The sequence below is a fragment of the Delphinus delphis genome, chromosome 9 (assembly GCF_949987515.2).
Source record: "Delphinus delphis chromosome 9, mDelDel1.2, whole genome shotgun sequence".
Lineage (NCBI taxonomy): Eukaryota > Metazoa > Chordata > Mammalia > Artiodactyla > Delphinidae > Delphinus > Delphinus delphis.
Genome location: NC_082691.1, coordinates 75,210,315 through 75,238,222, shown reverse-complemented (window position 1 = coordinate 75,238,222; position 27,908 = coordinate 75,210,315). Strand labels below are relative to the sequence as shown.

The window sequence follows — 27,908 nt, the reverse complement described above, 5'->3', positions numbered from 1 at the left end:
CGTGTCCCCTGCATCGGCAGGCGGACTCTCATCCACTGCGCCACCAGGGAAGCCCTTCCCAACTGTTTTGATGCATTCTCTTCCCCACTCCTCCCCTTTCTCGATTATTTCCTTTAAGGCATCTACACTACCCATCTGGGGAGTGTTTGATGTTCCGAAATTTCTAAATCTACGATGAGATCCGAGATCCCATGAAATTTAAAGGACGAATTCTCCTGGTTCCTTTGTCAGCTCCCATTTATCTGCCGGCTCCTTGAACGTATGGGTGATGTTCCTCAGGGAGGTATTCTGGCCAACAGCATTGGCCAGGGGACGCATGTTTGATAGTGGATTTGGCAGGGGGACAGGTAAAGGGAATGGAAGCGAAAGCCTAGTCTTACGCGTCATTTAAATCCCCATTCTGCTCCTGCCACAAGTGGGGCATTCCTTAAAGAGCAAGAATTTCATTAAGCAAATACCCTAAAAAGAATGTACGGTAAGACCCCTGAAAGGAATTGGAAGCACTGGCCAGGAGATCAGCTCCGCTCGCCCCGCCACACTGACCACTTTTCCTCTCCCAAGGGCTTAACGACTGGCGGGAAGGAACCCGGGTCGCTGCGCGCGCTCACGCGCCTGCGCCTGAGGGCCCAAGGCCCCAACGCTAGCGCGTCGCGCTTGCCCGCACAGCCTTCCCGCGCAGCCTTACGCGCTCCGGTGCGCAGGCGCAGAGGGAGCAGGCGGGCGTGCGTGCGTGCGTGCGAGCGGCCGATTTTGTAGGGACCTGGGCGGCGGCCATGGCTGCAGGTCCCTTGCGCGGTCTGGCAGTGGCCGGTGGAGGCGAGAGTAGCGAGAGCGAGGATGACGGCTGGGAGATTGGGTATCTCGACCGGGCAGCTCAGGTAGCGAAGGAGGACTTGTCTTGGCCGCACCTGGATCGGTCTTCCCTGGCCATGAAACCTCTTACTTCCTCGCCTGTGTTTCCCTAATTTTTTTTCCAGTGTAAATACAGGCTTTCGGACTCCAAACCAATTCGCAGTTTCCCTACTGTGCTTTCCATCAAATGCGCTTCTTTAGGTTGTCGATGTAGCTCTTTGCTTAGGTTTGGACCCATCATAACCCAAAGATAATTTTAGTTATGAGTTAGTCACAAACTTTGGATGTTGCCTCCCCCCACCCCCACCCCCCAAAAAAAGATGTACCAAAACTCGATCATTATTGTTTCCCGATGCAGTGGAAATGAAAGTATGTGTAACAGGAAAATTTTTTAACTTTCTGCTTTTTTAGAAATTAAAAGGACCGTTAGCCATTGAAGAAAAGCACGAAACATTTAAGAAAGCTTTGACTACAGGAGATGTTTCATTGGTCGAGGAGCTCCTGGATTCTGGTGAGAATTAAGGGACAGTTTCAACCTAACACAGTTGTCTCAGTTCACAAGGGTTCCTTATTTTATTTATTTATTTATTTATTTGTTTTGCGGTACGCGGGCCTCTCACTGTTGTGGCCTCTCCCGTTGCGGAGCACAGGCTCCGGACGCGCAGGCTCAGCGGCCACGGCTCACGGGCCCAGCCGCTCCGCGGCATGTGGGATCTTCCCGGACCGGGGCAGGAACCCGTGTACCCTGCGTTGGCAGGCGGACTCTCAACCACTGCGCCACCAGGGAAGCCCCAGGGTTCCTTATTTTAAAAGGTTTGAGTTGTTTTTCTAATGGAAGCACAGTGAATGTTAGTATCTCAAGTGTCCTACATGTCTTACTTGACTCAGTTCTCTCTGCCTTATTTTCTTCCTCTAACACAAATTTGGAATGCCACACTGACACCGTCCATCAGTTCTTCCACCTCCTTCAAAAGGTCTAGTCTGACTAATCCTACCCCACTTTGATAATCCTTACTTACTTTGCTCAGCATTTACTTGTCTATAATTATTATTATGTGTTTCTCAAGAATTGTTTCTAGTTATGTACATTTTAGTTATGTTCTTTGCCTGTGTTGGTTGTGTCAGTGTGTGAATGAGAATGAAGTAGGAATCTATCTGGATACCTCTTCCAGCCTATCACCTACTCAGTGTGCTTCCTTGGGAAAGTCATTTGAACTCCCAGAGCATCTATTTCTTTATAAAAACATTATAATTCTGTCTTGGGTCCCATGACATTTTTCTGTGTATTAAATTAAATATTATTTTTTAAAATTACCTTGACATGGAAGTGTGAGTTGTTGATAATGACTGAAATTATCAAAGGAGTAACAAGCATCTACTGTCTACCTGTAAACACAAAACATTCACATACAAAATTGTATATAGCAAAATGTTTTTCTTCTATGCTAGAGATGCATGGTTTAGTGGAAAGTAAATCATTTTGGAAACAGTACAGTTCTGGGTTTGATTATTAGCCCTGCCACTTGATGGCTCTGTAATCTTGACCAATTTAGGAAACTTCTTAAACTTCAATTACCCCCTTTTAAAAACCGGGATGCATTGTATCAAAGGGTTTTTTTTGGGGGGGGGGATTAAAATGAGAGACTATATACAGGTCTTAGAACATATAGGCATTATATAAATATTAGCCGTTGTAACAAGTAAGAAGGATCGTGTGACTTTGTGGACAATGGAACTTGAATTTGTAATTAAAAAATTAAATTGAATAAAATTGGAATAATTGAAAGAGGCCTAATACTAGGATATGAACACGTGCAGGAGTGTGCATAGTGTTGGATGGGATGGAATAGGCAGAAATTTGTTTTAGAAAAGTGAGTTTGCCTTGGGAGTAGTGGGACTAGGTGCACTGAAGTGTTGGAGGCTCTTGAAAGGATTGAAAAGAGCCTACTGGTAAAGTGTTTCGTCAGCCTTTTAAAATTTGTCTTTAATTACAAAAAAATTTTAACTTCCTTTTAAAAAAACAATAACAAATAGGTATAAGTAGAGAAACACCTTTGTCCCCACTTTCACCCGTATTACCTCTGAAGTCTCATTTTCACACGTAACTCTTGTTTTAGTATTTCCTGATTTCCTTCCAGATGTCATTATTTAACACTTTAAAAAATATTTTTACTTTTTTGCCTTTCAAAGCCATACGTATTCCTGCACCAGTTGGAAGTTTAATAAAAATATGAAACCTCCTTTTGAGTCAGCCATTTTTAGCAGTCTTTGGTTTTTGTTCTTCTGCTATGCACTAACATTTTCAGTTCTCTTTAAATTATTAAATATTTTAGACATTCAAAAATGTATGGCGACTTATCTTTTTCCCCCTGGAGATTACCACTCTCCTATAGTTGGTATTTATTATTCCTATGTACGTCTTTATACTTTTACTATATGTATATACCCCCAAACAATTTAGTGTTATTTTGAATGTCGTTGAGCTATAAAAATATATTGTGTCAATCCTTTTAAACTTATCTTTTTTGCAGTATGCTTAGAACATAATATGTGCTTAATAATTTACTTTTTTGAGCTTAGAGGTGATGATTATTAAGAATTTTTATACTAAAATGCCACATTTGCTTAGCCTTATCTTCACATCTTTTCCTTTTTACTTTTGCTGTCACAGTTTTGAGCAGTAAGGTCAATAAGGAAAGAATAATGAGAAAACAAAATGATCTTTTCTCTGATCTCGTTCATATGCTTTCAGTTGCAGCAATTTAAAGAGGAAAATTTGTTAGAGAAGACAAGTTGGGTCAGCAGTATATATATATATATATATATATATATATACTAAGACAGTTTTCTGTTGTTTTGTCCTAGGAATTATCATGCACTTTATATCAATTAAAGTTAGACAATTGGGAATTTGACAAATATAGTCTTTCAGTAACTTAGTGTTCCTACAGAAAAAAAGTGAGTTCTCCCTAACAAGTTTCCATTCCTTCAGTGATATGACCTTCATCTTTGCAGATGGAACACTTTAGAGCCAGAGACTACAACCTGTAAATTGTAAGGTATATATAAGGAAGCCTATATTCAGTGGTTTTGACATAGAAGTTTTCCTTCTTTGAAACAGAAAAACGTTCTTTTTTTTTTTTCTTTTCTTAAGATTAGCAGATATTTCTTAGGTTGAAGAGAGAGTTTGCCGCTTACATCTTGATCTCTTTATAGCAAAGGCTTTACATAAATGTAATAGGTTATGTTCACTGCCTTTTTATAATCTTGTCCTTGTATCGTATCTTCTATGCTCTTCCCCAGTCTTAGATCCAAATCTAGATTAGTTCAACCATTTTTTTTTCTTTTTTATGTGACTAAACTAATCAGTGCTATCGGGGAAAATCAGATGACTTCGGGGATTTGTACCATTAATGATTTGTTTGAGGATTTTAAGGTCAGCTGGCTCTCATCGTTTCTTAACAGTTACTATCCATCCCTTCCTGTCTCATTCTGGATGGTGGCTATTTAAAACTTTATCCTGCTCCTCAGGCCTGATATCTCTTCTGTGCCTCTCCTTATTCTAGCTCACTGTTTCGTTCATTTGTCCAAAGCAGAACTTGATAGTTATTTTCTATTTGTTCTTTTCCAACACTCCTCTTCCTCAAAGTAATTTTAAATTCCAATAACCCTGCCTTTGAAATGTCCTTTTGTATTTCTTCTTCTTTTTCTCTGCTGCCCTTGCTCTGACTTTTGCATGGACTTCCAGCCTCATAACCAGTTCTCCCTGCCTCCTATCCCACTCTCAGCAGTGGTACCTACATTTTCTTTATAATACGAGTATAATGATGTAAATCCCTGGATCACAAAGTATAGTCTACATTTCTTAACCCTAACCTACCTTTTTAACCTTATGTTTGGCCAGTAACCCATGGTTAAATTTTGCGTTGGGAAGGAGGGTAAAGGAGTTTTAATAAGGAATATATTTGTTTACACAATATTGTTTACACAATATTTGTTAATATGTTTGCCACCATAGAGATGTATGATAATATTCTAACTAAAAAGACATTTTTTATCTGTGAAACTTTTTCCAACTGCCCTAGAGAGAAAAAGGAAGCATGTAAAAACCTGTTCTAATATAAATATATATTATATGAAAAAACATTTGACAAATTCAGTCTCTTGGAAAATAGTGAAACTGAAGTGAACTATAGTGAAACTGAAGTTAGCTTTTTTATCAAAGTTCATATATAATTTTCTATTTTTCTGAAGCCATTATTACCAAGAAATTCCCTTCCATTATAAAGTACACAGTGTATGTCACTATGTGAAGTACTTTAAACATATTAAGGTGACAGTGATTTTTTTTTTTGGTGGGGGAGGTTTTAAAACCTTGTCTTTATATTGACAGGCCTCAGTGTAGAGTTCAGCTTTCGCTATGGGTGGACTCCCCTTATGTATGCTGCCAGTGTTTCCAATGTAGCGCTGCTTCAGGTTCTGTTGGACAGAGGTGCTAATGCAAGCTTTGATAAGGGTAAGATGTTTTAAATATTTAAATATGTGAAAATGTACTTTGTATATTTCTCTGTTTAGAAGCCTAATTATATTCTGTTTGGGGGTGGTGATATATACTTTCCATGCTCTGTTTTCATATATTCACTTTAAACCTTTGCTCTTGAAAACAATTGTAATAAGGTTAAGATATTTGACGTAACTTAACTGATTATTTTTACTGTGATTTTCTTGATTCCGAAGCAGCTAATAAGCAAAGTGAAAAACATTAGTTTTTTTTAAAAAATCTTCCTATTAGTTATATTATATAAACAACATAAAAAACAAATTAGAAACCATAGATATTTTGAAAAACCTTCTATCCAAAGAGGTAGATTCCATTTATATTATCGTTATAAATGGTTGTGTTCTTACTATATACCTTTAACTTCTATGCTAGAGAGTTTTGGTTATTTTTAAGGTAAAATGCATTGAAAGAAAACACTGAAAAGCTGATAATTTAGTGGAAAATTGCTTGAAAATCAGTCTTTGGAATTTACAGCTCAACTCTGAATTATATCACGTAAAGTTGTTTCAAAGATAATTTATTAAATCCATTTGTTTCTGTCTTTGTCAGTAGTGCTTTGATTGCTTTTGAAGAATAAGAGTATATGTGCAAATGCTATTTAATTATTATATTGAATTACTGATTATTTTCTACAGGTTCCCAATAGACAATTCATTTCGTAATTCAGGTATAGGTTTCATTTTAGAATTAATTTTGTACTACATTAGATATTTGTAAAATCATTTCTGTTTTTTTCTCATTTATATATTTTATATAAATTCTTGTCTTATTGACAATTTTATGTTTAATCTGCTGCTGTGGTAGGTTTTTCTTATTATGTCATTTAAAAATATCACCCAGCGGAAAAAAAGAAAAATATCACCCAGGGACTTCCCTGGTGGTCCAGTGGTTAAGACTGCTCTCCCAATGCAGGGGGCACAGGTTCGATCCCTGGTTGGGGAACTAAGATCCCACATGCCACATGGCGTGGCCTAAAAAGAAAAAAAAAACAATCTCCCAATGAAAGCTATACTTAGAAATGAGATTTTTGAAAGTGTATAAAATGTTGTGCTCAAAAAACTGATTAATAGTTTTCTTTTTCTGCTTCGTGTAATAAGAGGAATACCTTTCAGTTATAAAACACTTTATATTTTGCCCAGCATGTTCACATAAATTATTTTATGTATCCCATAGACCCCCTCAGGTGGAGGGCAGGCTTTAGCTTCTTATATGTAAGTTAGGTCTACTAAGATATCACTGGAATCACAGTTTATCAGTGACAGAACTGGGACCAGAATCTATATTTCTATATTTGGTCAATATTGAACCACAAATGTAAACCATGGCTGGCATGACCTATTTTTAATTCCCCAATTCTTACTTGAGAATTGTTTTTTGTTTTGTTTGGGTTTTTAATTTACCCTGCTCTCCACTGATGCCATAGAAGCCAAGGGAAGAAGAGTTTTAGGAAATGGGATGGGCTAAGAGAGATCAAGTAGAAAAGGACTAAAAAGAAACCAATACATGTAGCAGTTAGGACATCTTCAGTAGGATGGTTTGGGCGTAAGCCAGATTTCAGTGAGTGGTCAAATGAGTGAGAACTAAAGAAGTGAAATCAGAGAATATCAATCATTGTTTTTTAACCATGTGTTCAAGGCATACTTTAATCAACCAAAAACTATTCAACTCCAGGCAGTAAATCTGCACAGAGCTCATGCTCTGAACCACTTTCCTATTCTCTTGAAGAAATGAGAATAGGGAAAGGAAATTAGTGAATGAATTGTAGATATACTTTGGAAATTGATAGTTCATCCCTGAGCTCATTTTTTGGTGAAGGAATACAAAGTTATCCGCTAAGAACAAGAGATTTGGAAATAGGTTATAGAATTTTAAGAATGCAATAAATATTTAGAATCTTTTGAATGATAAAAGAAGTTAATTAGATACACTTTCTGATGTGTGTGGGGTTTTCCTCACTTTTCCTTTCACTATAGATAAGCAAACTATTTTGATAACTGCATGTTCTGCTCATGGCTCAGAGGAACAGATCTTGAAGTGTGTAGAGCTACTACTTTCAAGAAATGCTGATCCAAATGTTGCTTGTAGGTAAGAACCTTACCATTTGTTCAAAAATGATGAAGATACTTTTCTTTGATTATCAGCCTTTTGTTTGATTATGTTAAACACTTGACAGCATGATTTTTTAAACATCATGAGCAGTGTGTGTTTACTTGGCCACATAGCTGATGAATGAAAATAAGTCATAAGGTCATGGTTCCAATTGTACAAGAATATCAAAGGAAGGGCATGTCATTAAAGTAGTCTTTCAATTTTTAATATTTAGAGGAATGTCCTAAGAAGTTGAATGAGAGGGAAAGTACAACAATAAACTGTATCATTTTCCTTTGAATTACACACTCAAAAGAATATGATAATTGAGCTATAATAGTAAAGCCTCTTAGTATTCTCTCTATAAAGCACAGACCCACTAAACAATTTACACAGATACTATGAATTCCAAAATTATATCAAAATGTTTCCATTTTCCCAAGACTTTTCCAGTTAACTATATTATATATGTAATAGTGCCTAGATGCATAGAAGATAAGCAGTGAATGTATCTTGCATCTGTTAAAATGTCAATAATAAAAACAAAATGAATCATATTATTTCAAATTTCTATCACTGACTTCCTTCTTGTCTGGCTCCAACTTCCTATTAAAGCTCTTTCTGTTTTATTTAATCTTCAAAATGAAGCAAGAGGGAAGTAGCCCATCCAATAGAAAATGTCTAGTGTGAATAGAATTATAATGCCTGATATATAGAAGTAACTACGCTTTACTCTGGAAGTTATTTTCTAATTTAGCTTAGTTTCTGTGACCTGTATAGCAGCTTTGGAAGGTACTGTACAGCTGTAGATAATTCCCAGATCTTTTCTGAGGCAGAGATTTTGATTTAGTAGAGTGGTTCAAGCAAGGTCTATTTGGTCCTCCAGTGGATTTTTGGCAAAGCCTGGAGACTTTTTTTTTTTTTGGCTGCATTGGGTCTTCGTTGCTGCACGCAGGCTTTCTGTAGTTGTGGCAAATTGGGGCTACTCTTCGTGGGGGGGCACAGGCTTCTCATTGTGGTGGCTTCTCTTGTTGCAGAGCATGGGCTCTACACACACGGGCTTCAGTAGTTGCAGCACTCAGGCTCAGCAGTTCCAGCACGCGGGCTCTAGAGCGCAGGCTCAGTAGCTGTGGCACGGGGGCTTAGCTGCTCCGTGGCATCTTCCCAGCCCAGGGCTCGAACCGTGACCCCTGCATTGGCAGGTGGATTCTTAACCATGGTTCCACCAGGGAAGTCCCTGGAGACATTTTTGATTGTCACATCTGGGAGACACTGCTGGCATCTTATGGATAGAGGCCAGGGATGCTACTAAACATCCTACAATGTGTAGGACAGCCCCTCAAAACAAAGAATTGCCCATCCCAAAATGTCAAAAGTGCCAAGCTTGAAAAATCCAGTGTGAGAAAAGTCAAAGCTTATGGAGTGGATAATCAGTATTTAACAAATTAAGATTTAAAAGGAACTGGGAAAGAAACTACCTGCGAATTCTTAGCAAATCAATTCACAGGAACTTTTATTCTCTCATTTACAATATAATCCCTAGTTAGGTATACCTTTTGAATCTGATTATACCTTGAAATTAGGAACTCCAGGATACCTTACTGAAGTAAACTTCAACAGGTGCTGTAATTTTTTTTTTATTGTTGAATTTTATTTATTTATTTTTTCATACTGCAGGTTCTTATTAGTCATCAATTTTATACACATCAGTGTATACATGTCAATCCCAATGGCCCAATTCAGCACACCACCATGCCCACCCCACCGCGGCTTTCCCCGCTTCGTGTCCATACGTTTGTTCTGTATGTCTGTGTCTCAACTTCTGCCCTGCAAACCGGTTCACCTGTACCATTTTTCTAGGTTCCACATATATGCATTAATGTAAGATATTTGTCTTTCTCTTTCTTACTTACTTCACTCTGTATGACAGTCTCTAGATCCATCCACGTCTCAACAAATGACTCAATTTCGTTCCTTTTTATGGCTGAGTAATATTCCATTGTATATATATACCACATCTTCTTTATCCATTCGTGTGTCGATGGGCATTTAGGTTGCTTCCATGACCTGGCTATTGTAAATAGTGCTGCAATGAACATTGGGGGTGCATGTATCTTTTTGAATTATGGTTTTCTCTGGGTATATGCCCCGGAGTGGGATTGCTGGGTCATATGGTAATTCTAATTTTAGATTTTTAAGGAACCTCCATACTGTTCTCCATAGTGGCTGTATCAATTTATATTCCCAGCAGTGCTGCAAGAGGGTTCCCTTTTCTCCACACCCTCTCCAGCATTTGTTGTTTGCAGATTTTCTGATGATGCCCATTCTAACTGGTGCAAGGTGATACCCCATTGTAGTTTTGATTTGCATTTCTTTAATAATTAGTGATGGTGAGCAGCTTTTCATGTGCTTCTTGGCCATCTGTATGTCTTCTTTGGAGAAATGTCTATCTAGGTCTTCTGACCATTTTTGGATTGGATTGTTTGTTTCTTTAATGTTGAGTTGCATGAGCTGTTTATATATTTTGGAGATTAATCCTTTGTCCGTTGATTCATTTGCAACTGTTTTCTCCCATTCTGAGGGTTGTCTTTTCATCTTGTTTATGGTTTGCTTTGCTTTGCAAAAGCTTTGAAGTTTCATTAGGTCCCATTTGTTTATTTTTGTTTTTATTTCCATTACTCTAGGAGGTGGATCAAAAAAGATCTTGCTGTGATTTATGCCAAAGAGTGTTCTTCCTATGTTTTCCTCTAAGAGTTTTATAGTGTTCCGTCTTACATTTAGGTCTCGATTCCATTTTGAGTTTATTTTTGTTTATGGTGTTAGAGAGTGTTCTAAATTCATTCTTTTACATGTAGCTGTCTAGTTTTCCCAGCACCATTTATTGAAGAGACTCTATTTTCTCCATTGTATATCCTAGCTTCCTTTGTCATAGATTAGTTGACCATAGGTGCGTGTGTTTATCTCTGGGCTTTCTATCTTGTTCCATTGATCTATGCTTCTGTTTTTGTGCCAGTACCATATTGTCTTGATTACTGTAGCTTTGTAGTATAGTCTGAAGTGAGGGAGTCTGATTCCTCCAGCTCCGTTTTTTTCCCTCAAGACTGCTTTGGCTATTTGGGGTCTTTTGTGTCTCCATAAAAATTTTAAGATTTTTTGTTCTAGTTCCATAAAAAATGCCATTTGATTTTTGATAGGGATTGCATTGAATCTGTAGATTGCTTTGGGTAGTATAGTCATTTTCACAATATTGTTTCTTCCAATCCAAGAACATGGTATATCTCTCCGTCTGTTTGTATCATCTTTAATTTCTTTCATCAGTGTCTTATAGTTTTCTGCATACAGGCTTTTTGTCTCCCTAGGTAGGTTTAACCTAGGTATTTTATTCTTTTTGTTGCAGTGGTAAATGAGAGTGTTTCCTTAATTTCTCTTTCAGATTTTTCATCATTAGTGTATAGGAATGCAAGAGATTTCTGTGCATTAATTTTGTATCCTGCACCATTTCCAAATTGATTGATTAGCTCTAGTACTTTTCTGATGGCATCGTTAGGATTCTCTATGTATAGTATCATGTCATCTGCAAACAGTGACAGTTTTACCTCTTCTTTTCCTATTTTATTCCTTTTATTTCTTTTCTTCTCTGATTGCCGTGGCTAGGACTTCCAAAACTATGTTGAATAATAGTGGTGAGAGTGGATATCCTTATCTTGTTCCTGATCTTAGAGGAAATGCTTTCAGTTTTTCACCATTGAGAATGATGTTTGCTGTGGGTTTGTCATATATGGCCTTTATTATTTTGAGGTAGGTTCCCTCTATGCCCACTTTCTGGAGAGTTTTTATCATAAATGGGTGTTGAATTTTGTCAAAAGCTTTTTCTGCATCTACTGAGATGATCATATGGTTTTTATTCTTCAGTTTGTTAATATGGTGCATCACATTGATTAATTTGCGTATATTGAAGAATCCTTGCATCCCTGGGATAAAACCCACTGGATCATGGTGTATGATCCTTTTAATGTATTGTTGGATTCTGTTTGCTAGTATTTTGTTGAGGATTTTTGCGTCTATATTCATCAGTGATATTGATCTGTAATTTCCTTTTTTTGTAGTATCTTTGTCTGCTTTTGGTGTCAGGGTGATGGTGGCCTCATAGAATGAGTTTGGGAGTGTTCCTTCCTCTGCAATTTTTTGAAAGAGTCTGAGAAGGATGGGTGTTAGCTCTTCTCTAAATGTTTGATAGAATTCACCTGTGAAGCCGTCTGGTCCTGGACTTTTGTTTGTTGGAAGATTTTTAATCACAGTTTAAATTTAATTACTTGTGAATGGTCTGTTCGTATTTTCTATATCTCCCTGGTTCAGTCTTGGAAGGTTATACCTTTCTAAGAATTTGTCCATTTCTTCCAGCTTGTTCATTTTATTGGCGTAGAGTTGCTTGTAGTAGTCTCTTAGGATGCTTTGTATTTCTGCGGTGTCTGTTGTAACTTCTCCTTTTTCATTTCTAATTTTATTGATTTGAGTCCTCTCCCTCTTTTTCTTGATGATTCTGGGTAATTGTTTGCCAATTTTGTTTATCTTCTCAAAGAACCAGCGTTTAGTTTTATTGATCTTTGCTGTTGTTTTCTTTGGTTCTATTTCATTTATTTCTGCTCTGATCTTTATGATTTCTTTCCTTCTGCTAACTTTGGGTTTTGTTTGTTCTTCTTTTTCTAGTTCCTTTAGGTGTAAGTTTAGATAGTTTATTTGAGATTTTTCTTGTTTCTTGAGGTAGGCTTGTATAGCTATAAACTTCCCTCTTAGAACTGCTTTTGCTGCATCCCATAGGTTTTGGAAGATTGTGTTTTCATTGTCATTTGTCTCTAGGTATTTTTTAATTTCCTCTTTGATTTCTTTAGTCATCTCTTGGTTATTTAGTAACGTATTGTTTAGCCTCCATGTGTTTGTGTTTTTTACGTTTTTTTCCCTGTAATTCATTTCTGATCTCATAGCGTTGTGGTCAGAAACGATGCTTGATATGATTTCAATTTTCTTAAATTTACTGAGGCTTGATTTGTGACCCAAGATGTGATCTATCCTGGAGAATGTTCCATGTGCACTTGAGAAGAAAGTGTAATCTACTGTTTTGGATGGAATGTCCTATAAATATCAATTACATCTATCTGGTCTATTGTGTCATTTAAAGCTTCTGTTTCCTTATTTATTTTCATTTTGGATGATCTGTCCATTGGTGTAAGTGAGGTATTAAAGTCCCCTATTATTATTGTGTTATTGTTGACTTCCTCTTTTATAGCTGTTAGTAGTTGCGTTATGTATTGAGGTGCTCCTATGTTGGGTGCATAAATATTTACAATTCTTATATCTTCTTCTTGGCGTGATCCCTTGATCATTATGTGGTGTCCTTCCTTGTCTCTTGTAACATTCTTTATTTTAAAGTCTATTTTATCTGATATGAGTATTGCTACTCCAGCTTTCTTTTGATTTCCATTTGTGTGGAATATCATTTTCCATCCCCTCACTTTCAGTCTGTATGTGTCCCTAGGTCTGAAGTGGGTCTCTTGTAGACAGCATATATATGGGTCTTCTTTTTGTATCCATTCAGCGAGCCTGTGTCTTTTGGTTGGAGCATTTAATCCATTCATGTTTCAGGTAATTATCAATATGTATGTTCCTATGACCATTTTCTTAATTGTTTTGGGTTTGTTTTTGTAGGTTCTTTTCTTCTATTGTGTTTTCCACTTAGAGAAGTTCCTTTAGCCTTTGTTGTAGAGCTGGTTTGGTGGTGCTGAATTCTCTTAGCTTTTGCTTGTCTGTAAAGCTTTTGATTTCTCCATTGAATCTGAATTAGATCCTTGCTGGGTAGAGTAATCTTGGTTGTAGGTTCTTCCCTTTCATCACTTTAAGTGTATCATGCGTCTCCCTTCTGGCTTGTAGAGTTTCTGCTGAGAAGTCAGCTGTTAACCTTATGGGAGTTCCCTTCTATGTTATTTGTCATTTTTCCCTTGCTGCTTTCAATAATTTTTCTTTGTCTTTAATTTTTGCCAATTTGATTACTATGTGTCTCGCGTGTTCCTCCTTGGGTTTATCCTGTATGGGACTCTCTGCATTTCCTGGACTTGGGTGGCTATTTCCTTTCCCATGTTAGGGAATTTTTTTGACTATAATCTCTTCAGATATTTTCTCTGGTTCTTTCTCTCTCTCTCTTCTCCTTCTGGGACCCCTATAATGCGAATATTGTTGTGTTTAATGTTGTCCCAGAGGTCTCTTAGGCTGTCTTCATTTCTTTTCATTCTTTATTCTGTTCCGCAGCAGTGAATTTCACCATTCTGTCTTCCAGGTTAACTTATCCGTTCTTCTGCCTCAGTTATTCTGCTATTGATTTCTTCTAGTGTAGTTTTCATTTCAGTTATTGTATTGTTCATCTCTGTTTGTTCTTTAATTCTTCTAGGTCTTTGTTAAACATTTCTTGCATCTTCTCGATCTTTGCCTCCATTCTTTCTCCGAAGTCCTGGATCATCTTCACTATCATTATTCTGAATTCTTTTTCTGGAAGGTTGCCTATCTCCACTTCATTTAGTTGTTTTTCTGGGGTTTTATCTTGTTCCTTCATCTGGTACATAGCCCTCTGCCTTTTCATCTTGTCTATCTTTCTGTGAATGTGGTTTTTGTTCCACAGGCTGCAGGATTGTAGTTCTTCCTTCTACTGTCTGTCCTCTGAGGTGCTGTAATTTTGATTTGTACTTTTAGCAATGGCTTATGATAAGACTTGCCTCTCTGGATTCTTGGAAAATTGTTTTTTGTTGGTGCTGTTCAATTTTTGTTCCTACTTCTACAAGATACTATAGATATTGAAGTCTTTAACCCTCCTAGTCACTTACTATCTTGTAAACACATTAAAGGAGAAGCCAAGCAAATCACTGTCAGACTATTCTATTTCCTTAAGAACTAGAAGGTGTCTTCTAGATACATAGGGAATATTTGGAAAAAACATATTTCATTTGAATTAAAATAACACAAGGTTAGAATCTCAAGCTAAAAGTATAAGGCAACCACACAATTTCAAAACTCAAACTCTAGAGAATTTGCTGAATTTGAAAGAGTATAAGATTTAGATTTGTATGTGGTCAACTAAAATAAATAGAGAATTCTACAGCATGGCTGAAGAAAAGAGTAATCTGCATCTAATTAACAAATGTGAAAAATACCTGAAAAAACAAACTATTCAACTGCTTTTATTTTAATGCTCAAATAAAGCAATAAAATGATTAAATTGTGTTTTCTTGCAGAAAAAGGATCTTGATAGAGCTAAAAAGAGAATAAGTCATGGCAAATAGTGCTGTTAGGCTGCAGATTTTATACGGATAGCATTAGTGGACCTACGGGGATAGCATGCTGGCAGTGTAAAGAAAAAAAATCTCAGGACACAGTAGAGTACAGTGAGATTTGGGGGAATTTTAGAGGTAATTCATTAGCAGTGGCAAAAATTGAAACCTATTAGAAGGTTGGGAGTTTTAGTCTCATGTACAAAATGCCAGAAAATATAAGGGTTATGTGAGGGAACTCCTGTTCAGTTAAAACATGTTTAGATGAATTTACTTTCAAGCTGTTGACATAGCCTGTTTTGTTGAACAGTTCTTCTGCTAACAGAAATTACCTCTCAAGAAAAAGAGGGGGAAGAGTCAGCCATAAAACATAAATGGATAGTTTTTGTGAAAGCTTGACGGTCATATACTTGCCAGCTGCAAAGGAAGTTGACCTGTAACTACTTTTTTTTTTTAACTAAAATGAGATCAGTAGTCTTGTTCCATGAAGTTAAAGTAATAGAAAAGTCTTTAGAGATCAGCCTCTAATCTAGAACACAGAAGTCTCATTTTCGATATATAAAGTAGCATGGAAGCCCTTCTGTATTCTATGGATATAACATAAAAGACAGGCTTAGTTTGCATAGAATATGGAAAAAAGAAAAAGAGGGTTTTTACCAGTATTAGAAGCAGGAAAATAATTCTAGATCTTATAATGGAAGTGAATCACTTAAATGTACCACTTGGTTCTGTTTCCACTAAAATTGAATAGAAGAATAAAAATTAAGAAGAAACTGTTGAACTCCCTATACTTAATTAATTAGAGGTCTTGCTGAATGGTACTGAGGAAATTGCATAGTAAAGATTTTTATTGTATGTAATTTACATACAGTGAAATATTCAGATTTTCAGTATACAGTTGGATCAGTTTTGACAAACACACATTTGTGTAACTCACACCCCAACATGGAACATTTCTGTCATCCCAGAAAGTTCCTTCATGCCCCTCCCCAGTGCTCTGGAACTTACTTCTTTTTTATTTTTTTGCTGTGTTGGGTCTTAGTTGCGGCAGGTGGGCTCTTCGTTGAGGCATGCAGGCTCTTTGTTGCAGAGCGAGCTTCTCTCTACTTGTGGCGTGTGGGTTTTCTCTCTCTACTTGTGGCGCTCAGGCTCCAGGGTGCATGGGCTCTGTAGTTTGCTGCATGTGGGCTCTCTTGCTGAGGTGCCTGAGCTCAGCAGTTGTGGCATGCGGGCTTAGTTGCCCGACCAGTGATTAAACCCGTGTCCCCTGCATTGGAAGGTGGTTTCTTTACCACTGGACCACCAGGGAAGTCCCTGGAACTTACATCTATCACTATAAATTATTTTTTGCTATTCTAAAATGTTACATAAATATAATTATACAGAATATTTTCACTCAGGATAACGTTTTAAAGATTTATCCATGTTGTGTGTATCAAAAATTTGTTCCTGGGCTTCCCCTGTGGTGCAGTGGTTGAGAGTCCGCCTGCCGATGCAGGGGAGACGGGTTTGTGCCCCAGTCCAGGAAGATCCCACATGCCGCAGAGCGGCTGGGCCTGCTGAGCCTGTGCATCGGAGCCTGTGCTCCGCAACAGGAAGGGCCACAGCAGTGAGAGACCCGCATACCACAAAAAAAAAAAAAAAAAAAAAAAATTGTTCCTTTTTGAACCCTCTTGCACTGTTGGTGGAAATGTAAATTGATACAGCCACTATGGAGAACAGTATGGAGGTTCCTTAAAAAACTAAAAATAGAACTACCATATGACCCAGCAATCCCACTACTGGGCATATACCATGCGAAAACCATAATTCAAAAAGAAACATGTACCACAATGTTCATTGCAGCACTATTTACAATAGCCAGGACATGGAAGCAACCTAAGTGTCCATTGACAGATGAATGGATAAAGAAGATGTGGCACATATATACGATGGAATATTAGCCATAAAAAGAAACGAAATTGAGTTATTTGTAGTGAGGTGGATGGACCTAGAGTCTGTCATACAGAATGAAGTAAGTCAGGAAGAGAAAAACAAATACCGTATGCTAACACATATATATGGAATCTAAAAAATAAAAAGCTTCTGATGAACCTAGGGGTAGGACAGGAATAAAGACACAGATGTCGAGAATGGACTTGAGGACACTGGGAGGGGGAAGGGTAAGCTAGGATGAAGTGAGAGAGTAGCATTAACATATATACACTACCAAATGTAAAATCGATAGCTAGTGGGAAGCAGCTGGGAGATCAGGGAGATCAGCTGGGTGCTTTGTGACCACCTAGAGGGGTGGAATAAGGAGGGTGGGAGGGAGATGTAAGAGGGAGGGGATATGGGGATATGTGTATACATATAGCTGATTCACTTTGTTATTGTAACATTGTAACTTTCCTTTTTATTGCTGAGCTTCCATTGTATGGAAATTCTGTACTAATTTAAAGAGATGTGATGAAGTCTTTATGGCCTGACAAAAATAGCTGACTCAATCAGGCAGAAAATTGATTGGCTTGGAAATTGAAAGAAAAGACAGAATAGTATATTTAAAAGACTGTGAAATTATTAAAATACTTCAGTAGGCAGAATTGAAAGCATACTATGGCATGCTCTGTGCTAAGGCAGCATGAGTGCAGACAACATAGTGCATGATTCTGTATCCCTAGCAGCTCCTGGTATTAGGTCCAAGCACCTGTAGCCAGCCCTTAGCTTGTCTTTCCACAGTGTTTTTTGATCTCACTCCTTTCTTCAATTCTCCCCAGATTCCTGTGTCTTTTCCTCTAACGTTTAAACTATTAAGTCCTACCTATCGCCCCCCTTTTTTTTTAATTTTTAAAATTGTGGTAAAATATTTATAACATGAAAGTTGCCATTTTAACCATTTTTAAGTGTACAGTTTAGTGTATTTTTTGACTAAACGTTTGCCCCAGGTATTTGAAGCTTTGCAGTCTTTTTGAGCGATGCCTGCTTTTCTAGATTGAGTTGTGAGTTAAACTAAATAGACGAGCATCTTGTCAGTTCTTCAGGTAGCTGTGACTGTCTGCTTCTTTGTTTTACCTGCTGAATGCTTATTGGTGTTTGTTGTTTGATTTGGTTCAGCAAGCCATTTGTGTATGTGTGCTGAACGTCAATATTTGCCATCAATATTTGCTGAACGTCACTAATTGCTCTTATATCATTTTCAGGGTTTCTTTTACTTTCTTAGCCATTCTAGTTCATTGTTATGGTGAACGTTTAATAATATTCATATTTATTAGATAAAGGTTATTTAAAAGAGCAACTCTCGTCTGCTTTGAAGTTTTATGTTGTTCCCAAATTTTGTATGCAAAGTAGACTTTCAAATCTGCTAGTACATTTGATTCCTAGGTGTCCATGTATTTTGGCAAATTTTTCTTAGTTTCTTCCAACATTTCTCTGTTTCATCTTGAAAATGGCTAATGAACAAAACACCAATTTAATGTGGTAGGTATTATTAAGGTATCTCCATCTGCCACTTCAAGCATTATTATGACAAGCTTCTAAATGTGGGGTTGGTGCCTCAGTTCTGGAGAAGTCTCATCCATTATCTCTTTAAATATTACCTCTGCCCTGTTCTTTTCTCTGTTTCTGGGTCTCTGATTGCATATCTGTTAGACCTCACTGTATCCTCAGTGTCTGTCTTCTTTATTCTCCATCTTTTTGTTTCACTGTGCCACATTCTGGGTAATAGCTTCTAATCTGCCTTGTAGGTCATTGAATCTCATTTCACGTGCTTCTAATTTATTGTTAAACTCATCAATTGAGTTCATAATTTCAGTTATTTTTTTATTTCTAGAAATTGTTTGATTCTTTTTAAAACTGGCAGTGTTATAAAGAAGTTATAAACTATTATTGTTATAAAGAAGTTTATAGCTTCTTGTTCCCTGAAAATATTTTCAGGCTCTAAATAAAACTTCTTTAATATGGTAAACATATAGTCTAGATGTAACAGTTATAGTATTTGGGATCTTTGTGGGTTTGTCTCTGTTAGCAGTAGTTTCTTATGCTTCTCACTCATGACTAGGTGCTAGTCATTAGATTTTAAAACTTACTTGTTGGAATAATATGAGGCCTCGGATGATCCATCAGAGAGGATTTTGTATATTTCTTAAAGGTGCCTAGGGCACTATCAGTCCAGGACTCATGTAATCTAAGTTCAGCGGTTGAAGTTCCCTGGACCATTTTGGTGATGTAAATTAAACCTAAACAGCTGGTTTATTTGTTTCATCCTTACCCTAAAGGTACTTAGAGTCCCAGATTAATGTGTCTTGAGTATGGTTTAGTAAACTCTCTACTTTGTATAGGCCCAGTGCTTTGAATTTTGTTCATCTTGAAGTTTGAAGCCACCAAAGCCACAGCTCAATTTCTCACTGGGTTCTTATGCACTGCCAGATGTCCTCAAGGCAAAAGCAACTGTTTATTTACCTCTTTTGCCACTTCAGTTAGTAGTTCTTTGATATCTTATTCAGTCTGTAAGAAATTAAAAAAAAATTTTATCTAGCTATTTTAAAAGCCTTCACAATTTTGATCCAAATTTAGCTTGCCATTACTGGAAGTAGAAATCAGCATCTTCTAAATTTTTTAATTGTTTTATTTATATGTCTTCTTTTAACTCTTTGTATTCCTTGCAGACTTTTAAAAATCTTGTTGAAAACAGCGTTGATTTATTATTTAATGATCAGTTAAGTGTGAGTACATATAGATCTACCTTGTTATTTTATTAGTTTTTCTTAATTTTAAAAATTCTTTTAATTTCCTTCCTGTAGGACTAATGGAAAAAAACCTGACAACTTAAAAACCATTTTTAAATGAACACAAATCACGTTTTATGTTTCTCTTGGATCTTACCACTGACAATACCTAGTGTACTGTGTCTAGCAAATACAACAATTTAATACTGATTTATTTATTTTAGCTTTAGAATTTGTTTCTGGGGTTAGGTTTTTAACTTTGTTTTTTAATGAAACACTTATTCAATGTTTCCTGTGTACCAGGCACTGTGTTAATTGCTCTTAAATATGTTGTCTAGTATAATCCTTACTGCTCAGTGGTAGATGGTATGTTATTTTTACAGAAGAGAAAGTTGGCAATCAAGTGTTTAAGCCTTTAAATGTAGCAAAGGTTTGGTAAGGGAATTTACAAGTTTGATGTGAATAGGATCCACCATTGGGAATGTATTTATATTCCCTGTCTTGTCTAGGTTGAGGATTTTTCAAGACAACCAGTTTAAACAGCATGTCTTTTCTAATTGTTGCAAAACACGTCTTAAATTTGCCTTGTATCTTTGGGTTTTTTCCTCTCTTTCCCTAAATTATTGTTGGTACTTGAACGTTCTTACTTGAAAAGTCCACAGATTGCAAAGGGAAGTAGGTGAACAGAAAAATATTATCACCTTAATTCAGCATAATTCTATTTAGCTCTGAAAACAAGGTGGCCTGTGACTAAACTGATTGGAACTTGGCAGCTGTGCCATAGTATGGATTTTATCATTCTTTATTTTTTTATATTGATAGTGCAGTAACAGATGATATTGTAAATTATTAAAGTCTAAAAGGTCTATATTAGACTATTGGATACATGATAAAATTTGAAACCCTCTTCAATCTAGCCTTAAATTTGCAGTTGATATTTTTATTGTTTGAGTAATAATAAGCCTTTAAAATATATATATAATTAACATTTCTGTTTTTAGGACTTGTGTGTTTTTCCCCCAGTTTGCTAAAACATTTTCTTATATTAAAAAATACATATTTTCTTTACATTTAGTAGGTAATTTTTCTGGCAGGGGAGTTTGTTATATTCACATCACTTAGTCATGAGATAAGGGTTTTGTAAAATGATGTGGCATTTTATTTTCAATAGATGTTTTATTACCATTGATAAGACAGCACACATTAACTAATGTCCAAGGTTTTGACGTAATCATTGTGTGATTGTTAACTTGTTCAGTGTTACTGCCTATACAGAAAATACTCTGGGAAAAATGTTGCTTTCTTTATCACAATATAAATTTAGTTGTAAATGTCACTGGAACAGTTTGGTAGATTGAGGTGTAATTTTCAATTAAAATATTAACTTGTGTTCTAGTTGTAAGTAATGATATGACATATCTTTGCTCTGAAAACATAGGCTGAAGTCACAAGATTATTTTCAGAAAAAAAATTTTTAAATAACTTATTTAGAAAATATTACTAGAAATTGTTATTTTGTGATTTTCTTTTTTTTTTTTATAAATTGCCTGTCCATATCCTATACTCATCTTTTCATTTACCTGTCTTTTCTTTATCTGCATATAGGAGCTGATCTTATCTTTGTCATCAGTTTCCCATGTATGCAAAAGGTGACAAATATCTTAGTGTTACCTTGCATATACAGGGCATAGGATTAATATTGCTATTCATATACATGGAAATCTGCTTGGTCCTTTTGAAAGCACAAAATGGAGAGGATAGAGGTGAGAAAAGCTAGCTAATGAAAGCACTTGACGCTCATCTCTCAAAACACATACACAGAAGCCAAGACTGAAAAAAAACAAGAACAAAACCCTTTCAAATTCTGACTTGACTTTGTCTTACTTGTGTCTGGCACCAATGGTATATTGTGTGCTGGCTACTAAAGCTTCCACCTGGAAGAGACCCGTGCCATTTCTTCTATTTAAGTATGGTCACATGGTCATATCTAACTTCAAGGGAGTAAGGAAGTGTTCACAGAAGGAGAATCAGCAATATTGGGTGGACAGCCCTCATGATTTACCACGTCACCCTAAATGTATTTTCTTCATGGCCATAATAATTGTATTTTGTTTTTACTGTATGCTTAAAGCAATAGTTAATTTTGAATTTTGGACATAAATTTATACTGAGAAAAACTGATACTTATCTCAGACTTTGCCATTCACTTTTTTTTTTTTTTTTTGCCATTCACTTTTATGTATAATTTGTTCTTACTTTGTAATATCTCTTAGAGTTATTGCAGTTTTGATATTTATCATCCCACCTTAGGGGCAACTTTAATAGCCTCCTAACTGATATTTCTAACTGCACTATTTCTGTACTTTAGTCAGTCCTATATGCTGTTACCTGTAGAACACACTTCCTTTTGTCTATTAGGTGAAATCCAAAACTCTCCATAGTTTGATCCCACCTATTTCTGCTACTCCCTTATATCTAACTTTTATTTTATTTATACAATTTCAGCGATGTTCCTCAGGTACATAATCATTCCTGCCTCTATGTTTTAGCTTTTGTTATTCTTCAATTTGGAATGTCCTCTCCTCCCCTTATTGTGCATTCACATTATGCCTTCGAGGGCCAGATTAATAGTCTGTTAAGCTTCCCTATGTTATTACAACCCACAAGAGTGCTTTTTGTTCATAAGCTATGACTTTGGGTGGGTGATTATCTTGTTTAGCACATTTTTATACATGTCGTGTGTTGTTCTCTTTGTTCTCTCATTGTTTAATGTATGAAAGTCTTGATTTTACTGTAAGCCACTTGATTACCATGGCACCATATGTATTTTTCGGCTCCTTCACAATTCTTTCATGTGGTATTTGTCAAGTTTTTTTGTTTGTTTTTGTTAGTATTAGTTTTTTTTTGAATTTTTGAATTTTATTTTATTTTTTTATACAGCAGGTTCTTATTAGTCATCAATTTTATACACACCAGTGTATACATGTCAATCCCAATCACCCAATTCATCATGTCAAGTTTTTTATTGAATTTAATATATTTGATATAGAATGATCATTTATCTGTTTATAAAACTTAACTGAAACATATCATTTGTGAAGTAATTAATATATTAATCCACTTATACCACAGAAAGTATGAAGCATGACTTAGAGCCTGAAAATCTGGGTCCAAATACTATCTCGATGACTTATCAAAGCTAATATGACTATTAAGTCTTTTTATAATCTTTGAGGCTCAGTTTCTTCTCTCATTGAGAGATATGATATCTGGCTAACTAGCAGGATGACTATGAGAATTAAAACAAGATAATGAATATGAAAGTACTTAACATGCTGCCATTTGATAGTTCTGGTGCTTACCAAATGTTACATTTACTTAAATTGGGAATGTTTCCTGGGCTGTGTTATGAGCGCCATAAATTCTAAAGTGTTTCTGATTGCTTTATAAACTAAATAAGTATAGGTACTATTTTTCTTTAAACATTTATTATCATTTTAATAAAATACACATAAATGCATGAGTATATTCTTATCTGTTATGACTGAACATTAAACTGATTATGTATTTCAATAGGAAAAAAATCTGGATTATTATTGTGGTGGGTCAGGAATAAATGAGAGTTGGGGATGTGGAAAGGATGGATATAAACTACCTTTCTTGTAGCTTAGCAAGAAAGAGAGAAGAGATATAGGATGCTGTCTAAATGGGAATGTCAAGTACATTACTGACTTTAACAGTTAGTCTTTTAACTCTGTTCTGTTAAAAGAATGAATTTTTTAAAGTTAATCTGGAGTTTGCCTAACACTTCTCAAAAAGATTACCCAGGTAGTGAATATAATTATTTCAATTGCTTTGTGATTAGGAATTATAATCCATCCTCTTCAGAAGTCTCTCTTTGAACTTTGGAATTGATTATGTTTAGATCACCAGAAACATTTTCACAAAAAAATTAATTTGAAATAAAACCCAACCATATTTCATGTTTTATGATACATATTTTTTTCACATATTAGCATCTCTGAAATTAGTATGCTTCCTAAAATTGATGATATCTTAGATCCAATGAAATATAGTAATTTGTTACTTACGTATTTTAGTAGTTTTATCTTAGTTTGTACTTTCTGTATCCAGGAATGTCCAGTGATATTAGAGGTCCTGGGAAAAGTGAATAGTGTAAAAATAACATTAAAAATTTTCTCTCATGATTTCATAGCTTTCAAAAATTAAAATTTTTTTCTTTCTTAAATATACACTATTTCAGCATTTTCCCACCAGAATAAGTTACTTTCTATATATTAATGGTCTGTGCTAAAGAATTTTAGGAGAAGGATGATTCCTGATGCAAGTGAAGCATCAGATATAAAGAATTAATATATTTTTTCATTATACTACCTTGTATACAAATATAGATGATGTTTTCATTAATAGGAAGCATAGTGCTACAATTATATTTCCTTTTGGACAATTTTCCCACATTCCAGTGTTATAGCAATAACTTCATGAATATATAGAAGTGAATCCATTCTTGCTGGGAAAGCTTAATATCTCCTCTTAATATGTCTCTGTGGAATTGTGCAATTATAAGGACCTTTATTTAGTCAAAAATTTACTGGATCTTGGAACCCTTTTCCTCAAGATCCCAGCGGGCTGAAGACTTGGAGAGGGAGAGCTTGAGGTGGATCAAGTGCGATGTTAGAGGGAAGCAATTAGCTCCTGTGTTGTTGCCTCTTAGGAGTCCAACCCCTCTGGGAAAATCTGCCCCAGGCCGCCTCCAGAGATCTTTAAGATGGCAGAGGAGTAAGATGTGGGGATCACCTTGCTTCCCACAGATACATCAGAAATACATCTACATGTGGAACAACTCCTACAGAACACCTGCTGAATGCTGGCAGAAGACCTCAGAATTCCCAAAAGTGTGGCTGACAGGGTCTCGGTGCCCTGGCCGGGTGTCAGGCCTGTGCCTCTGAGGTGGGAGAGTTGAGTTCAGGAGATTGGTCCACCAGAGACCTCCTGGCTCCACGTAATATCAAATGGCGAAAGCTCTCCCAGAGATCTCCATCTCAAAGCTAAAACCCAGCTCCACTCAATGACCAGCAAGCTACAGTGCTGGAAACCCTGTGCGAAACAACTAGCAAGACAGGAACACAACCCCACCCATTAGCAGAGAGGCTGCCTAAAATCATAATAAGGTCACAGACACCCCAAAACACACCACTGGACATGGTCCTGCCCACCACAAAGACAAGATCCAGCCTCATCCACCAGAACACAGGCACTAGTCCCCTCCACCAGGAAGCCTACACAACCCACTGAACCAACCTTAGCCACTGGGGGCAGACACCGAAAACAATGGGAACTAAGAACCTGCAGCCTGCGAACAGGAGACCCCAAACACAGTAAGTTAAGCAAAATGAGAGGACAGAGGAACACACATCAGATGAAGGAGCAAGGTAAAAACCCACCAGACCAAACAAATCTAGGAAATAGCAAGTCTACCTGAAAAAGAATTCAGAGTAATGATAGTAAACATGATCCAAAATCTTGGAAATAGAATGGAGAAAATACAAGAAACGTTTAACAAGGACCTAGAAGAACTAAAGAGCAAACAAACAATGATGAACAACACAATAAATGAAATTAAAAATTCTCTAGAAAGAATCAATAGCAGAATAACTGAGGCAAAAGAACAGATAAGTGACCTGGAAGATAAAATAGTAGAAATAACTACCACAGACCAAAATAAAGAAAAAAGAATGAAAGGAATTAAGGACAATCTCAGAGACCTCTGGGACAACATTAAATGCACCAACATTCGAATTATAGGGGTCCCAGAAGCAGAAGAGAAAAAGAAAGGGACTGAGAAAATATTTGAAGGGATTATAGTTGAAAACTTCCCTAATATGGGAAAGGAAATAGTCATTCAGGTCCAGGAAGTGCAGAGAGTCCCATACAGGATAAATCCAAGGAGAAACACACCAAGACACATTTTTATTTTTAAAAAAATTTTATGTATTTTTGGCTGCATTCAGTCTTCATTGATGCTCGCGGGCTTTCCCTAGTTGTGGTGAGTGGGGGCTACTCCTCGCTGCAGTGCGTGGGTTTCTCACTGCGGTGGTTTCTCTTGTTCCAGAGCACAGGCTTTAGGTGCGTGGGCTTCAGTAGTTGTGGCAGGCAGGCTGAGTAGTTGTGGCTTGTGGTCGCTAGAGCACAGGCTCAGTAGTTGTGGCACATGGGCTTAGTTGCTCCGTGGCATATGGGATCTTCCTGGACCAGGGATGGAACTCATGTCCTCTGCATTGGCAGGCAGATTCTTATCCACTGCGCCACCAGGCAAGTCCCACTACTATTTTTAATTTTAGCCATTTTATTAGGTGTGTGGTGATATCTTACTGTGGTGTTAATTTTCATTTCTCTTTAATTTTTGTTAACATGGTTAATGATGTTGAACAACTTTTCATGTGCTTATTTGCCATATATCCTCTTTGGTGAAGTATCTTTTCCTGTCTTTGGTGAAGTATCTTGCCCAGTCTCTGTTTGGATTGTTTGTTTGTTGACTAATAAATTATGAGAGTTCTTTGTATATTCTAGATACAAGGCCTGTCTTTTCATACTCTTCACAGAGTCTTTGGAGGAGCAGAAGTTTTTAATTTTGCTAAGGTCTCTCTCCTCTGTATTTAACTTATATGTTTAACCTGGCCTGCTCTATCGCACTTTTTCCCTTGGTGCAAAAACTGTATCACAGTGCATCGAACTCTAGAACTACATCTACCTTGAAGCATGTTTCTTTTCCTCTTGTTATATCAGCTAATGATGCCACAGTCTAGCACAAAACAGACACCTGAGCGCCTCTAATCCTCTACTTTCTCCTTTAACCACCCACCCAAATCCTGTCTATTCTTACTAAACATTTCTCAAGTTCACTCTATATCATATTTTTATTCTTAGTGCTCTTGTCTTGATTCAGATCCTTATTATTTCTTGTCAGGATCATTGCACTGAGCTCCTCATTATACTCCTGGCTTCCAGTTTTGCCTATCATAAAGCAAGAGAATTCTTGCTTCCATATTGCTATAGAATGATCTATCCAAAATGCAGCCCAATCATGTTATTCCCCTGCTCAAAAAAATCCTTAAACATCCTTAAATACCTTACCATCATCTCCAGAGTAAGTTTAAATTTTTTAACATGAGGTACACACCTTATCTCTCACTGCTCCCTCACACCCAGACATTAGCTCCAACCAATCTAATTTATTGCAGTTTCTTTCTCTTTTTTTAACATCTTTATTGGACTATAATTGCTTTACAATAATGTGTTAGTTTCTGCTTTATAACAAAGTGAATCAGCTATACATACACATATATCCCCATATCTCCTCCCTCTTGCGTCTCCATCCCACCCTCCCTATCACACCCTCTAGGTGGTCACAAAGCACTGAGCTGATCTCCCTGTGCTATCTGTTTTACATTTGGTAGGATATATAAGTCCATGCCACTCTCTCACTTCGTCCCAGCTTACCCATCCCCCTCCCCATGTCCTCAAGTACATTTTCTATGTCTGCGTCTTTATTCCTGTCCTGCCCCAGGTTCTTCCAAACCTTTTTCTTTTTTCTTTCTTTCTTTCTTTTTTTTTTTTTTTGCGGTACACGAGCCTCTCACTGTTGTGGCCTATCCCGTTGCGGAGCACAGGCTCCGGATGCACAGGCTCAGCGGCCATGGCTCACGGGCCCAGCGGCTCCGTGGCATGTGGGATCTTCCCGGACCGGGGCACGAACCCGTGTCCCCTGCATCGGCAGGTGGACTCTCAACCACTGCGCCACCAGGGAAGCACATTTTTTTTTCTTTTCTTGATTCCATATATATGCATTACATTTATCCATTCATCTCTTGATAGACACTAAGGTTGTTTCCAATCCTGGCTATTTTAAATAGAGCTTCAGTGAACATTGTGGTGCATGACTCTTTTTGAATTATGGTTTCCTCAGGTTATATGCCCAGTAGTGGGACTGCTGCGTCGTGTGGTACTGCTATTTTTAGGACACATATTAATCAAACTATCAAAATTTAAATACAAAGAAAAAATATTAAAAGCAACAAGGGAAAAACAACAAATAACATACAAGGGAATCCCCAGAAGGTTAACAGCTGATCTTTCAGCAGAAACTCTGCAGGCCAGAAGGGAGTGGCAGCACACATTTAAAGTGATGAAAGGGAAAAACCTACAACCAAGATTATCCTACCCAGCAAGGATCTCATTCATTTTCGACGGAAAAATTAAAACCTTTACAGACAAGCAAAAGCTAAGAGAATTCAGCACCACCAAGCCAGCTTTACAACAAATGCTAAAGGAACTTCTCTAGGCAGGAAACACAAGAGAAGGAAAAGACCT

At 36.8% G+C, this 27,908-nt stretch overlaps 1 protein-coding gene across 1 annotated transcript in view; it reads left to right on the top strand.

Moving 5' to 3' along the window:
- Positions 1-773: 773 nt before the first annotated feature.
- ASZ1 (ankyrin repeat, SAM and basic leucine zipper domain containing 1) overlaps positions 774-27,908 on the top strand; it is a 79,627-nt gene continuing 52,492 nt past the window's right edge. The window contains exons 1-4 of the mRNA XM_060020787.1: positions 774-878; positions 1,264-1,363; positions 5,246-5,368; positions 7,387-7,498. Coding sequence (XP_059876770.1) covers positions 774-878; positions 1,264-1,363; positions 5,246-5,368; positions 7,387-7,498 — 440 coding nt within the window. The remainder of the gene's footprint in view (positions 879-1,263; positions 1,364-5,245; positions 5,369-7,386; positions 7,499-27,908) is intronic.